The sequence below is a fragment of the Macaca thibetana genome, chromosome 1 (assembly GCF_024542745.1).
Source record: "Macaca thibetana thibetana isolate TM-01 chromosome 1, ASM2454274v1, whole genome shotgun sequence".
Classification (NCBI taxonomy): Eukaryota; Metazoa; Chordata; class Mammalia; order Primates; family Cercopithecidae; genus Macaca; species Macaca thibetana.
The window spans coordinates 93,369,534-93,385,556 of NC_065578.1; the positions used below are offsets into that span (position 1 = coordinate 93,369,534).

Here is a 16,023-nt window from a genome sequence, read left to right on the forward strand (position 1 = left end):
CTTGCCAGGGTCTCTCTATCACTCCCATGCTACCCCCATTCTTAGTGTACTCTCTCTACCATTTCCCCCCACCCTTACTCTTCCCCCTTGTTATTCTTTTAGTCTTCTTAACAATGAGTTTAGTGATCATCTCCTTTGGATCAGGCATGCCTCTACTTCCTCCCTCTTAGTGAAACTCACCCTGAATCATAACACTGGGTATCTGCCTTTCTCCCTATTGGACATTGAGCCCTGCAAGACTGGGAACTGTGTCTTGTCCTTGGTTTCTCCGTGCTTACTATGCTTCTTGACCCATAGTAGGGGCTCAGAAACAGTTGAGAGCTAACAAAGGTCTTCAGTTAGAGATACCAGAGCTTTGAGTCTATTTGGGTTGAGCACGTCTTCTTAACAAAACCTGAATATTGATGGTTTTTAAATTCTGCTCTCTAAAGGACAATAAGATTAATAAAGAAGAAATAAACCCAAGATATGAGATTAACTGTGTACATTTAACTAAAGATTAAGTTAGGTATAACATACAGAACAAATTACAAATAGAGGTACCACCACAGTGTGGCCCTGTTCTAACTCTGCAGAGCCACCCACCTGAGGCTGGGGTTGGACTGGTGAGAGTGGCAGATGGGTGGGCTGCCACTGGGAGTGGGGGAACCCAGGACCTGAAACTAAAACATGTACCTCACCCCAGGACTTTCAAGGAGAAAGGAGAGAGGTCTGAGTGGGCATTTGTCGGTGTACTAAGGGTCAGTGCTCCTAAGATCAAGTAACAACCATACCAAGTCTTAAAGGTAGGAATTAGAGTAGAGGCCACAAACAACACCATCAGTGAGGGTCAGGGGTCAGACAAAAACTGGGCCAAGCATGGGGAAGAGTTTGGGAAAGGTATAGCTGGTATGCTCCCATCAGCTCTTGGGAGGCTTGGCAGGCTCTGCCATGAGGCTTTATAATGAAGGCCTTGTTTTGGGCTGTCAACCAGAGGGAAGTTGTGGGTGCTGGTGAGTGTTCATGGCAATAGGTACCTGTGGAAGGGTGGCACGTGGGCATCGTAGGCAGGAAGTCCTTGATAAGATTATTCCCAGCCTCCTCTCTCTGCTATTAACCAAGGCTTTTGTGGCTTAACAACAGGCCAGCACCCCTCCCTCTGCTCGGTCAACCATATGTAGCCCCCTTTTCATCTCTTGCTCTCCCAAAATGAACTCAGATCATGAAATGGTGCACCCATGAGTTCGCACGTTTGAAACTTTATTAACACCCCTGAAGTTCTTTCTTTTTGCAGAGGCCTCTGACAGAAGATGCAATTTCCCTAAACAGCCAGCTCCTGTTACTTTGGCAGACCTTTCAACCTTAGCCTGACAAGAAGCTTATGTCCACCTCCCTGCATTAACTGAGTCTTTTTCCAGAATCCCAGGGTGTGTCAGCAGCAGTGTGTGTATTCCAAATGGCTCACTGTGCATGTTTCTTTAGCTTTCTTACATCCTTTTGTTTTATTATTTCCAGCTTGGCCCGTATTTGCCATATTTTTCCACTTAATCAAAAGGTCGAATGAAAGAATGTCTATTCATCAGATTTCCATGGAACCATGCCAATAGGGAGTATCATGAAGGCGAGTTGTCCTGGCTCCCCACCTCCATCCTGGCCCTGCTGCTCTCTGCTTCGCTGTGTATGCACAACCCCACAGGTGCCTGTCTCCAGGTGGGAATGGCCACTCTCCGGCTCTCCGCATATGGCTTCAGCATTGTTTCAACCCCCTTCTCCATCCTACCTTGCTGTTACAGTTCCAAGATTTGTTTCTCACTAGTGTTTTAGGCCCTGCAACCACACTGTGTTTTTGAGAGAGAGTCTGACATGTATATGCAGTACATGCCATTTGGCCTTTGCTTGATACATGTCTGCTTCTCTGCTGTTCTTTTTAATTAAAAGGGAGAGAGGTATGTATACGAGCTGGAGCAGGACTGGGGCCGTTAAGACTTGAGCCTGGTCCTGGCTCTGGCATTGAGTTTCCCGCTGACCTCAGGCAAGTTCCCTAAACCTTGGCTTTTTTACTGGCTTTAATGAGTAGCCCGGCTGTTTCTTGGAAAACATGTTAAATATGTTGAAAATGCTAAATATTGAAAATACTTTCTCAGCTGCATCCTTTGGCAAATTCCAGATTCCTTTCTATCCCTCTTTGGTTTTGCAAGGTCCAAGGTCAGATATCCTAGTTTCCCTCTGCCTAAGCCTCTTCAGTTAGCTGGCTCAGTTTTCATGGAAATAGGAATATAAGGCATAGACATTCATTAACTGTAGCTGTTAAAATTCCCAAGCAAATCCAAGTAGAATGTGGTTATGAAAGCCAAGGCCTGTTGCCAAAGAAAGATGTATGTGTGTGTATGTGTGCGTGTGTGTGTGTGCACGTATGCGCGTGCGTGCATTGTGGGATATGTGCTTGTTATATAACTTCTGATCCTTGATCCCTGGATGTTATCCAGTGAGTAGCTGGTTGGATTTGGGGCTTAACATGGCTTGGGAGCTGTTTGGAGCCTTGGTGGGAACTAGATGACTCTGTGTTGTCTCAATCCTGCTGTGTAAATAGTCTCTTCTCCTGATTCATCTGCCACAGCCCAGCTGCTTTTCGGCTCCAGTGATCCTGCTTACTGAGTCTCCCAGAGACAGAGATCTGAATGGTCGGTGAGGAGCCCGTCCCAGGCTGGCAGGAAGGATTCTGGGCACTCTGGGGACATCTTTCATGTCCTGTACCGTAAGATATTTTCCATGTGGGACTTCCAAGCTTGCTCTGTCAAGGAAATTTAACATCCTCTGCAGCTGCTTGAGTTTCTCTGGAGAGAGCTGTGTGTCCCACCTGAGCTGAGTTCACTTCCCTGTCTAAGCTAAGCTCCTTCCTCAGAGCTGGCCCAGGGCCCATTGCTGCCACCAGCGACAGGGGCCTGCAGGCCTGTTACAGCATTGACTTAGTCTGGAAGGTCATATATCTGGCTGTTGGATGAATAAAAAATAATATTTTCATCCTATCGCTTAAGTTACCCAAGCTCAGCTGCTGTAGCCAGAGACCCTCACTAACTTGGGCCACCTAGTGGTCTGAGGGGAGTGTGCTGCAGTCCTGCTCCACACAAACGCTCAGGGACCCAGAGTCCTTCCATCTTGTGGCTCTGCCATCCTGAGTCCTTGAGGCTGTTTTCGTGGTTGAAACTGGGTTACCATAAATCCACATTTCAGATGGCAGAGTTGGGGAAGAGAGCGTGGAGGGGCACTCCTTCTTGGACTTTGCACACATCCTTTCTACTTTGTTCTGCCGGAGAAAACTTAGTGACAAGGCCACACCTTACTATGAGCTTGAGAAATGTAGCTCTTACCTGGGCGACACCACCCACAGAGTTATTACTCTGTTACTGTGGAAGAAGAAAATAATGAATTTGGATGCATAGCTAGCAGCCTCCCTACATTCCATCCTTTTAAATCATTCAGATACTCTGTGAATTGTGAATTCAAAGCCTGTTGTCAGCCAGCTTCGTGGGTGTGTGGCCTGTTTAGTTGCACAGGATTCTACACTCATAGGGCTCTGCATTTGATTTAATGCTCTGTTACTGCCTTCTTGAAAGTCTAATTTTTTTAACAAGGTGACCACATTTTCATTTTGCACTGGGCCCCACGAATTATGTAGCCTGTTCTGTCTGCTTTTTCCCAAATTAACATTTTTATTCTACCCAATTCAGCATTTAATGAAAATACATTTTGTAGCAAGATACCATGAAAGATCATGTGAGGGATGCAAAGATGAGTAAAATTCAGTATCAGAGATTTTGCAGTCCATTAGGGAGATGGGAGAAGTGAAGTAAGTTGTCATTTAGAAGAGTTGTGCACATATGGTTGTGAATATTCACGGAAACGAAGGCAGCTTCTGCTTGATGGTGATGTTGGCAGGGGTGGTGGCTGGTGGTGTAAGATATTTGCTCTGGGTAGAATATTTTAATTTTTATTTATATTTATTTAATATATTGTAAAATATTTGTAGAGATGGTATCTTGCCATGTTGCCCAGGCTGGTCTCAAACTTCTGGGCTCAGGTGATTCTCTCAAAGTGCTGGGATTACAGGCATGAGCCACAATGCCCAGCAGGGATATAATATTTTTAAAGGAACCATTTCAGGCATATACAAATATAGAGAATAATCTTAAAAATACCTGTGTGCCCACTACTTTTTTTGTCAATTCTTAAGGTATTGCTATGTTTGTGTCATGTATTTTTAAGAAATTTAAATATTACAGATACAGTTGAGCCTCCTTTGTAACTCTCTCTGATCTCATCCCCTTCTTTCCCCACCTAGGAATAGACCATCACTTCCTGAATTTGGTGTTTATAATCCTCATGCATGTCACAATATTTTTTTGTTTACTATATACACATGTATCTATAATATTTAGTATTTTACATGTTTTAAATTTTATAAAAATTGCACCATACTTCACTTACTAATTCAGAAAATAGCTTATTTTTAAAATAATTTCAACCTCTATTTTACATTTAAAAAGTTTATATGCAGGTTTATTACATGGGTGTATTGTGTGATGCTGAGGCTTAGGGTATGATTGATCACATCACCCACGTGGTGAGCATAGTATCCAATAGTTAGTTTTTCAACCCTTTCTCCCTTCCCTCCCTGCCCCCTGTAGTAGTCCTCAGTGTCTATTATTATTATTGCCATCTTTATGTCCGTGAGTACCCAATGTTTAGCTCCCACTTATAAGTGAGAACATGTGGTATTTGGTTTTCTGTTCCTTTTTAATTTTCTTAGGATATTGGCCTTCAGCTGCATTCATGTTGCTGCAGAGGACATGATTTTGTTCTTTTTTACGGCTTCGTAGTATTCCATGGTGTATGTGTGTGTGTGTGTGTGTGTGTGTGTATATATATCTCACATTTTCTTTATCCAGTCTACTGTTGATGGGCATCTAGGTTGATTCCATGTCCTTGCTATTATAAATAGTGCTGCAGTGAACATATGTGTGCATGTGTCTTTTTGGTACAATGACTCATTTTCTTTTGAGAAATAAATCATTCTGGATGATTTATTGGGATTGCTGGGTCAAATGGTAGTTCCAAGTTCTTTGAGAAATCCACAGTTGCTGAACTAACTTACACTCCCACCAATGGTGTACAAGCATTCCTTTTTTTCCTGTCTCGACAGCATTTATTGTTTTTTGACTTTGTAATGATAGCCTTTCTGACTGGTGCAAGATGGCATCTACTTGTGATTTTGATTTGCATTTCTCTGATGATTAGGGATATTGAACATTCTTCACGTGTTTGTTGGCTGCTTGTATGTCTTGAGAAATCTGTTCATGTCTTTTGCTCACTTTTTAATGGAATTGTTTTTTGCTTGCTGAATTAAGTTCCTTATAAGTTCTGTGTATTAGACTTTTGTCAGATGCATAGTTTGTGAATTTTTTCTCCCATTCTGTAGGTTGTCTGTTTACTCTGTTGACAGTTTCTTTTGCTGTATAGATGTTCTTTAATTTAATTAGACCTCACTTGCCAATTTTTGTTTTTGTTGCAATTGCTTTTGAGGACTTAGTTATAAGTTATTTCCCAAGGCCAAAGTCCAGAATGGTGTTTCCCAGGTAGGAAGTACTTTATTGAGTAATTGCTATGGCCAAATACTGTTTTAGACATTGGAGATACAGCCATAAAAAAATAAATGAAAATTTCTCCTCTGTATTCCAGAGGGGCAGAGAGACAATAAGCAAGATAAATAAGTAAAAACATGTGGTATGTGACAAAATGACAACTACTAACAATGTAAGAAAAAGCAGAGAAGGGAATGTAACATGAGGATGGCAGTAGAGGAAATCAAAATTTTCCTCAGAGTGACCATGGAAGATCTTGCTGCCATTATATATTTTTAGTAACATTATATTTTGAGACTTACCCATCTGTAGTTCATTTTCGTTACTACATAGCATCCATTGCATGAACAGGTCATACTTTATTTACTCATTTTCTCTTGATTAGCATTCAGATTGTTTTTAATATTTTGCTTTTATAAACAAGGCTGCAAGAAACACACCTGAGCATATCCTCCTGTGCACATGTCCAGTTTCTCTAAGACAGAGTAGACCTAGGAGAAAGGTTTAGGTTGGTGGACATGTACATCTTTAACTTTACTAGATGTTGTCAAATCCTGTCCAAACTGGTCCTATCCATGGACACTCTGCAGTAAATAGTTATCATAGCAGACCCAAAGCTGCTGTTTTCAGAAGGGCCTGCTTGCAAGGCTAACCCTTAGCTGGCATCTGGGAACTTGGGTTTCTGGAGTGTTCTTATTGTTCTTTAATGGATAAGCATGGCTTACTGTGCCTAGACTGTGGAAACAATGTGGTTCATGCTGAGCCCTTCCTTTCCTTCTGGGAGTCTGGAATTTTGAAACATGCTAGTTAAAGTGTGCTTATGTGACACAATAAAAACCTTGGGTGCCAAGTCTCTAATGGGCTTCCCTGGGCAGAAGCATCACACACCCGTTGCCGCATTTTCACCACTGGGAAATGAATGTACTCTATGTGATCCCTCATGGGAGGGGAAAGCATACAGGAGCCTGTGCATGGATCCCACCAGATCTTTTCCATGTTTTCTTCCCTTATGATCTGGCTGTGTATTCTTACTCCATTGCTGTAATACATCTTAGCCATGAGTACACTTATATGCTGAATCTTCTAAGTCCCTCTAGCATATCTCTGAACATGTCTTGTGAGTCCCTCTACTATATGCATCTCTGAACATAAGGGTGGTCATGGGGACCCTCTTCACACATGCCCACTAGTAGTGAGAGTTCCCAATTCTCCATGATGATGACAGATTTGGTAGCATTCATCTTTCTGATTTTTGCCAACCTAATAGGTGTGAAATAGTATCCCATTGTTATTTGGATTTTTATTTCCTTGATTACTAGTGAGGCTGTGCATCTTTTCACATGCTTAGTGACTATTTGAGTTTCCCCTTCTGTGAAGTGTCTATTTGTATTCTTTGCTAATTTGTCTTTTGGGTTATTTGTCTTTTTTACATCTATCAGAATACTAATTATTTGTTCATTATGTACACTGAAAATAATTTCTTCCTGTCTGCAGTCTGTCTTTATTTTTTAGAGTGTGGTTTGTTCTGTGGAGGTTTTTCATTTTAATGTACTCAAATTAATGAATCTTTTCCCCTACAGGGTGTGTGTGTGTGTGTATGTGTGTGTGCACACGCGCATGTTTTGTTATGTGTCTTTGGAGAGGCTGTATGGAGTAGTGAGTAAGAATATAAGCTCTGGAGCCAGACCATGTGGGTTTAAATCCCAGCCCCATGGCTTACTGTGCAGTTTCGGTCAAGTTTACCTCTTTGGGTTTCCATTCATTCATCTGTTAAATGGAGATAATCATAGTTCCTGCCTATTAGGTAGCTATAAGGATTATGTAATTAAATATATAAAGTGCTTAAAACAGTCCCTGGCACATAGTTGACTCACGAGTGCCATGAGTCCCTGGCACTCATTAGGTGTTAGCAACCAACATTATTAAGAAAACTTTTCTTATCTCAACATGATGAAAACAGTATCTTATATTTTCTTCTAATGATTTTCCACTTTGGTTTTCAAAAGTGGTCTTGGGTACTCTTCCTTTCCCTCTTCTGTTTCCTTTCTTTCTGAGTAAATCATTCTTAAGGCTTTTAGGTGTTAGGGAGCTGGGTAGGTACCCAGGTAGGGCTCAGGGGAGCCTCAGGGGCTATGAGCAGGTGTAAGAGCCCAGGCGAGGCAAGGAGGGCATCCATGTAGGAAGGTGGAAACCAGACACCAGGCAGGGTGAGGAGGGTATCTGTGTGCTGGAGTGGCCCAGGGTGGGGAGTCAGAGCCTGAGCAGGGGGAGGAAAGTGTGGGTGTCAGAACCCTGGTAGTGTCAGGTGAGATTCTTGTTGGGGAAGGTAGGCAGGATCACAGTGGTGGAGATGGGAGATGTGTTATATCCAGAGGGATCGATCATATAAGTAATGTGTGTATAAATATATTAAAGATATTGGGACCCAATTTTTCAGGGAAGGGAGCTACAAATGTGGAAGGAAAAAATGAAAGTAAATGCTGTGATGTTGTATTGGAATCGGAGGTATCATCATAACCTCATGATTGTTGATGTATACATTAATATATAGAGAAATAAATATAGATATGACTGCATGTATATCTATATCTATGCATATGTACATACATACATACATATTCTCTAATTGTCCACTAAGAGAGCCTAGATGTTGGTTTCTGAATAGTATGTTCCCTAAAAAGAACCAGGGCCCTTGGAGAAATGGGTGAGATAAACCTGGAATATCTTGTTGTGCCAGAAAGCAGGTAAGTGCTCAAAGAATGATGTGAAACACATCAAAAGGACACAAGAGCCATCTGATGGATTTCTACTAGCTAAATAAGGGACAAATTGGACATTAAGCTAAATAGTAAAGAATTAAACCCACTGAATATAATAGGAAGCCATGAATTCATAAATAGATACATGTAAATAAAATACTTGTAAATTACAAAGGGAAAGAGAATCATCTTGTGGACGAGAAGCCTGCAGACACCTCCATAATCAAGTGATTAAAGTGAACATCATTAGTAATGGGTCAAGTTGAAATTGCACACCATCTAATAGGATGCAATGGAAAGAACACAGTATTGCTTCTGAGATATTCCTGCCAAAGATACACAACATAAATCTCATTATGAGGAAACATCAGACAGGCCCACATTGAGGAACACTACAAAATAACTGACCTGTCATCGTTAAAAGACTGAGAAGCTGTTCCAAACTAAAGGAGATCAAAAAGACATGCCAACTCAATGCAATGTGTGATTCTGAACTGGATCCTTTTGCTATAAAGGAGGACATTATTGGGATGATTGTTGAGACTTGAATGGGGTCTGAGGATTAGATGGTAGGGATGTTAATTTACTGCTGTTGGTGGCTGTATTGTGATCATGTAGGAGAATGTACTTGTTTGTAGGAAATATACAAACTATACAAACTATGAGGCTTCAGGTTGGCAGTTTTTTGTCAAACGATTGAAAAAATATATTATACTTGCAACTTTCTTGTAAATTTGTGATTGTTCCACAATTTAAAAATTATTACATAAAATGACTTCTTATTTTTTAAAAAGAATACTTTAATCCACTTGGAGCTTATCTTTGTGTATGTTGTGAGATAGAACTAACTTAATTTTTTAAATACTTTCATGTAAATAACTAGTTGTTAACACTGAATACAAATTTGAAAAGTGATATTCTAGAGAGAGGAGAGAGAATAGTTAAAGACAGGGACAGGAAAATGAGGGTTGAATTTAGGGGTTTTGTTTGGCTAGACTATAACTCATATGTGGACTGGTAAGGGGTCAAGCTGGAAGGGTAAGTTGGGGCCAAATCATAAAAGGCCTTTAATGTCAAAGTGAGGATTTTGCACTTAACTCTGCAGTTTATGGGAACCATTGAGAACTTCAGTGAACGATCCTTTTGGGAGGTCTTCCCTACTCCCTCCCACTTCCTGCTAGTTGAGTGTGCTTCTTTTGGGCTCCTATAATGCATTCTTTTGTATTTTCTCAATCTCGGTCTCCTCCTCTTTCCTTCTCCTTCTCCCATCCCCTCTCCCTCCCTTTCCCTACTGCATTGACCTCATCTATTTCTGAGACAGCTTCCCAACCAGAGTGGTGTTAGGGACTCTTATTGTATGTGGCAGTTAGCACAGTGCCTGGCTAATAGTAAGTATTCAATCGTGGTTACCAAACAGACCTCAGGAGATGAATTTTAAGAAGCAGACTGGTATCAGTGGATGTGGGAGAGGCCAGGCCAGGCTTGGAGCTGGAACATCACCCAGACAGGAAGTAGTAATAAAGGCCTCTATCAGAGAAAGGACAGTGGTAAAAGTAAGGCAAAAGGGGTATTTGGGAATGACCTTGTGGTGTTGGAAGCTGTATTTTGGCAAGTGGTAGAATACAGGGGGTGAAGAATGTGGTAGAGAAGGAGTCTGAGGTTTTTTTTAAGCCTCTCAGGACAGGAGACGAGTCATGCCTACAACTGAAACAGGAAAATTAATCAGTTCAGGATCTCAGAAAGTGAGGACACTTAAAATAACAAAAAGTATAACATTACCTTATAATTGCTTACCATCCTGTAGTTTTCAAAGTTCATCATCTACACCTTTATAGCGATAAATACCATTGAACACTCCAAAATAGGGAATCCTCTCCAAAGCGGGGACTACAAATAAATTGGGACTTCCTGGCTCTTCCCTGACATTTTTGCCCAAGAGCCCGCATTTTAAAAGTGATCAACCTACTGACCTTGCTGTTTTGTTTCTATAGAGCTCCGTAGACATTTAGCTGAGGGAACGACCATGAATGTTTGGAGCTGAGCCCTCAGGCTCCTGTTGGTTTAGGTGGGACTTGATGCTGTACCTATAAGACATCTTGTTACATGAAGTGCGGCTGATGGGAGAAGCAGGTAAAAATCCAGGCTCGTTACACCTTCCTGCAGGCTGGCTGCTGTCAGCTGTTGATTTAGTTCAATGAAGATCTAAAATTATAATTTCTGAGCTTAAAATTGTCCCCATTCTCTGACCTTCAACTTATCTTTCAACATCTGCTGTCCCAGCTAAACTAGAGTTACTTGCAGTTCCTACTATAAAACAGAAAATGTAACAAGTGGTAATTGGGGGGGGGGCTCCCTAAAAGGCACCTGAAGCTGTCTCTGATGTCCCTTTACATTAATCTGTTTACTTCCTAGAACAGGGGTGGGCACAGTATGGCTTATGAGCCAAACCCAGCCTTGCCCATTCCTTACATGTTGTCTGTAGCTGCTTCCGTGAACCACAGCCAAGCTGAGTAGTTGCAACCAGAGGCTGTATGACTTGCAAAGTCTGAAATAGTCACCATCCAGCCCTTTACAGAAAAAAAAAATGTGCTGACTGCTGCATTAGAATGTTAACACCGTGAAAGCAGAGCCTGGGTCTTGTTCTCTGCTTTGTCCCCAGAATATGGAGTAGTGGATGCTTTTTCACCTTCTTCTGCACTGTTTCCTCTCTCCCCTCCTTTCCCCCTTACTCCTTTGCTTCTTTGGCAGCTGTAAGAGGATGAACATGGCAATCAGTATTGTTCAAGACCAAAGAGGCTGCCTAGCTCTGGTGGAAAACAAGAATTGCACCAGGGCTAGGCTGTGTGCCTGGAATGCTGTCTGACCAGGTGCTATGCAGTGTCTTATGAATGAAATGTGCCCCCTGAAACTCACCATGACTCAAAACTGTGGGATCTGGCTACAATAATCTGTGGTCTCTTATGAAATGTACTAAAGTATAAAACCAAGAAGAAGGCTTGGGTCTGGGCAAAGCATGTCTCATGAGATGTGCACATCTGAGCCTGGACATCAGGCAGCTGCTCAGGAAGCTGAGTGTGTGTCATGGTAAGCTGCAGGAAGGGCCCTGAGTAGAGTGCCTTGGGGGTCCTCATGCCATTTGTGTCTCGTGCTTAAAGTTACAAATGAAGCTAACAAACTGCTAAATAACCACCTTCATAATGCCCTGGGTTCAAATGTCATCTTCTTGGCCTCCTTGGAGTTCCACACTGGCCTGTGGTGGTGCACAGCCCACTCTCCCATGGCTCATTCCCCTTTTCTTCCTTCCCCTGTTTTCCCAAGTGGCCTCGTGTGCCATGGGTGGACACTAGCCAGCACAATCCGGGACCAGCCTTGACTCAGCTCACACAGGCCCTAGAAGTGGGCTTTAGCTCATTTGGACAGGGAATTGCAGAGTTCTGGGTCCAGTGGGCATGTCCCCTGGGACCTGTGGATGCTTAGCCCTGGGAGAATGAAGCCACTTAAGGAGGACGGCAGTGGAGTGGGGCTGCAGGGAAGGCTGGATGGCCTACCAAGCCATTGAATTTTTCTGGAATGTGCTTTTCCTTTTCTATTAAAACAGTGGAAACAAAACAATCCCACAAAGGCTTAATTTGTGAATATTGAGGTATTTTCCAACTCTACAAGCCTATGGCTTTATGAATCTGGAAATTCCAGTACTTACGCTTTCCCCAACTTGACAATCACCTTGGACAAAATGTGGAGCAATCCTCCCCTGTTATCATCAGGAGTCATGAACTGTTAAGCTCAGGGCACCTGCTCAGGCATTGAAATGCTGCATTGAGGAAACCAAGCCCCAGGTCGCTGGGGCCCACGGGCTGAGTCCTTCTGGTGCCTGAAACAGCTACCCCACAAGGGTGAGGCTGCTTTATTTCTAGAGGAAAAGCTCCTCCCTTGCCCCATAATCCCCGCAGGCCTGCTGGTGCAGAACTTCCTCCTCACTGGCCACAGTGAAGGTGCCCAGGCTGCCACAGAGACCCTGTGCTCCAAGCCCAGAGCTTTGCTGATGGGTTCTCTGCCCCATTTTTCTCTTCCCATCTCTTCAGGAGAGCTAGAGTGGGCTTTTCACTCAGGTTGAAAGAGATTTCTCTTTTTATCCCAGCTATTCCAAAATCTTGAGCTTCCCAAAGAAGAACTGGAAACTTAGAAATTCTGGCAGCACATCATACGCCTGGAGCATCTCTTGACTGGCCATGTTTTCTGAACTGACTCTTCCATTTCCTCCTCCTTTTCCTCATAAATTTCCCTTATTAACAGACTGGGGCATCTTTCAGTAGAGTCACACATTCTCAGGAGATCTGGGCCTAGCTTCCAGCTTTAACCCTTTTCAAACCCAAGCAAGCTGTGGCTTTGCTGCCTCCTCCTTGCTTTGTGGCTTTTTGTTGTTACCGTTGTTGTTTTTGTTTTTGTTTTTGTTTCTGAACGGAGTCTCACTCTGTTGCCAGGCTGGAGTGCAGTGGCACGATCTCAGCTCATTACAACCTCTGCCTCCTGGGTTCAAGCAATTTTCCTGCTTCAGCCTCCTGAGTAGCTGGGATTATAGGCACCCACCACCACACCTGGTTAATTTTTTTTTTTTTTTTTTTTGTATTTTAGTAGAGACAGGGTTTCACCATGTTGACCAGCTGGTCTCAAACTCCTGAGCTCAGGCAATTCACCTGCCTCAGCCTCCCAAAGTGCTAGGATTAGACGTGAGCCACTGTGTCCAGCCTGTGGGTATTTTTAAAGCACGGCATCCTCCTGCTCCACTTGCCCTTTGCTGCTTTTTGGAGGCATCATTTTCTTGGACCCACTTATTTTCTGTCTATTTTTCTTGCTGGGTTTTCATAGTTTGCTAGGTTTTCAGTTTGGTGGGTATTAGTTGAACATATTCTGTGTGCCAGGAGCTGGAAAAAACAAGATGAAAAGACACAGACCTCAGGTGTAGTGGAGATAAAAGGTACACTGAGATTTTTCCTTAAGGGGGTGTGCAGATTTTACCTGCATCCAACTATATCCACTTCATGATGCCTTTCCGAAACTCTCACAGCCAAACAGAATGGCTGCTAAACCACCTCCCCTACCCTACGTAGTCTTTTTTTTTTCTTTTCTTTTCCTAAGCAGCCCCAAAGAGTGTAGTCTTCTTTCCTGTGATATTGTAGTTGCTAATTTAAATTCTGAGACCAGCCAGGGTGCAGCAGTGTGATGCAAGCAGTGTGACGCAAGCAGTGTGCTGGGCTTTCCCAAACTCTATCTTAGCCCTAGCTAAAATGGTCTTACAGTTTTGGTCATTGGTAAGTTAAAAGAAAAAGTCAAAACCAGATGAAGCTGTGGGGCTACCAAATTAGTTGTATAGTCTCTATGGGCAGTTATTTGCCTAGCATCTAGTAGGTGCAAAGTGGCAAGTCAGGAGGTGTGCAGGACTTAAAGTTGTGTAGCCCTTGCTCTCTGTCTGCCTCTAAACGAGCACAGGACCCTTCTTGCTGAAATAAAAATTTTAGCACCTTGTGCTCACTTTCTTCCTCATCCTCTTCTCAGCCACAGTTCCTGGGCCTCAGCATCTCTCCCCTTTCCCTCTTCCTTCACCCCGACTCTGGAGTCTATCCTCAGTATAATGAAAGCATATTTACGAAGAAGCCCATCTCTAGGTCATGGAGGGAGACTGCCCTGGCAAGGAAACCCACTTGTTCTCCTCATCCACAAGTCTTTGGAAACGTTTGGTTAAAAATAATTATTTTCTGAATCTTGGTGAGCATTTATGTGAACTAGATGTCCATCCTCATTCCTTTCTTTTGTTTTTTTCCAGAAGGAGTCTGGCTCTGTCACCCAAGCTAGAGTGCAGTGGCGCGATCTCGGCTCACTGCAACCTCCGCCTCCTGGTTCAAGCGATTCTCCTGCCTCAGCCTCCTGAGTAGCTGGGACTACAGGCATGTGCCACCACGCTCGGCTAATTTTTGTATTTTTAGAGACAAGGGGTCTCACTGTGTTAGTCAGGATGGTCTCGATCTTCTGACCTCGTGATCTGCCCGCCTCAGCCTCCCTGTGTGCCGGGATTACAGGTGTGAGCCACCACGCCCGGCCTTCATTCCCTTCTAACACCACTGCAGAAGATGCACATGGTAGCATTGCGGAAATGGCACAGCAGCACGTGAATGAGGTCCTGAACTCTTCAAATGGTTACAAAGTCCTGTCGGATCTCAGGTCCAACCAAGGATCAACTCTCGCCTGTCCATGCCTCTTTGTCTCCTGTCCTAATTACATCTGTGAGGTAAACACTCAAATAAGTTGGGCAAACAGGCATGAAACTTAAAGTCGGTAATACTCAGCTGACAATGGATAATGTTTATAGGCATTACTAGTTGGGTGTTTTCTTCAAACTCTACAAAGACTTGACATGGAACATTAAGACTAGTCCATTCACTTCCAACCTAGTGTTGCAGAATCTTGCCAGAATGCGCAGTCCTGAGGCAATAACACTCACAAAAGTGCATGGGACTGACAAAGAGCTATGCACCCACCTAAAAAATGTCTAAAACTATACTAGGTGGTGCACACCAGGGAGACTGTGGATTAGGACAATTTGTGATGAGTGCATTTGCATTTTATTTTTCCATGAAAATCACACACATGCAGACACACAGACAAACACAGAGAAAAGCAGATCCGCTTGAAATGAGAGCAATATGGAGGCCAAAGCTGCTAGTGGGATGGCCCGGGGTTTCTAACTCTGTGGTCTGGAGAAGAAGGATTTTGTATTTGTTTGGTTTCACCATCAAGTGTTCCGGGTGAGCAAGTCAGTTTCAGTTTCCTTCTGAAAGAGCCTCTTTCTGAATTCGCTGCACGCTCCTCGTGTGTTTGTTTTCTGCTGCAGTGGGGTCATTTATGCTGGCCAGTCCATTTGAATGACCATATGGGCACAGGCTCCTGCACCTCCAGCTGCCCAGAGTTCCTCTCTGGCTGCAGGAACGAGCAGTGTGAAAGATCAGTCCTGTGGAATGAGATCACATGGACTCGCGTCATCTTGGTTTTCTGAGATGGTGTGACTACTTATAGATTTCAAAAGCTAAACAGTTGTCAATCAGTCTCTGAAGGGCACTCAGCTGAGGGCACTGTGATTCCGTCAGATCACCTGGGTTATGGGCCATCTTTCTCTCTTTCTCTATGAAATCTATGAATCAGGTCACCCTGGTTCTAAGATCCAGGCATTTATTACAAAGACTCACACATATGAGATGTGTGCATACATGCTTACATCCTGGAGGGAAGCTACATCCATGGTGCTGTTTCCAAGGGCTCTTATGGGGTCTTTGGGGGCTTTTTTTAGCTTAAGAAAGTTACCATTATCTTAAAAGCCAAGAAATCCTGATTTAGGTCAGCCCTGAGGTACAGAATTCCCTTGACCACTTCCTGTAGGGGTGGCTCTGGGAAGCAGGAAAATGTGACTGGGGGAGGGGAGAGATGAGAGCTGGAAGGCAGGATATTAGGCTCCAGATCAAAGCTTGCGCTTTGATTAACAAAGGTGTCCATGTTCCTTGAGAAGTGGACACCAAGGTGACCTTTTTAACTGGAGAGACACTGTCTCCAGCTACAAAGTGTGGGTTGAATTCCTGAACCAATGCCTGCTGTGGGGT

The 16,023-nt window shown here is 43.3% G+C and overlaps 1 protein-coding gene and 1 long non-coding RNA gene across 2 annotated transcripts in view; one reads left to right on the forward strand and one right to left on the reverse strand.

Annotated features, from left to right (window-relative positions):
• Positions 1–2,474: 2,474 nt before the first annotated feature.
• Positions 2,475–14,978, forward strand: LOC126964304 (uncharacterized). Its single transcript, XR_007729337.1, has 3 exons — positions 2,475–2,734; positions 10,369–10,507; positions 14,199–14,978. It is a non-coding gene; the product is annotated as an uncharacterized LOC126964304 (long non-coding RNA).
• Positions 14,972–16,023, reverse strand: part of ABCA4 (ATP binding cassette subfamily A member 4) — a 128,485-nt gene continuing 127,433 nt past the window's right edge. The window contains exon 50 of the mRNA XM_050807257.1: positions 14,972–15,380. Within this exon, the coding sequence (XP_050663214.1) occupies positions 15,375–15,380 (6 nt within the window). The 3' untranslated portion in view covers positions 14,972–15,374. The remainder of the gene's footprint in view (positions 15,381–16,023) is intronic.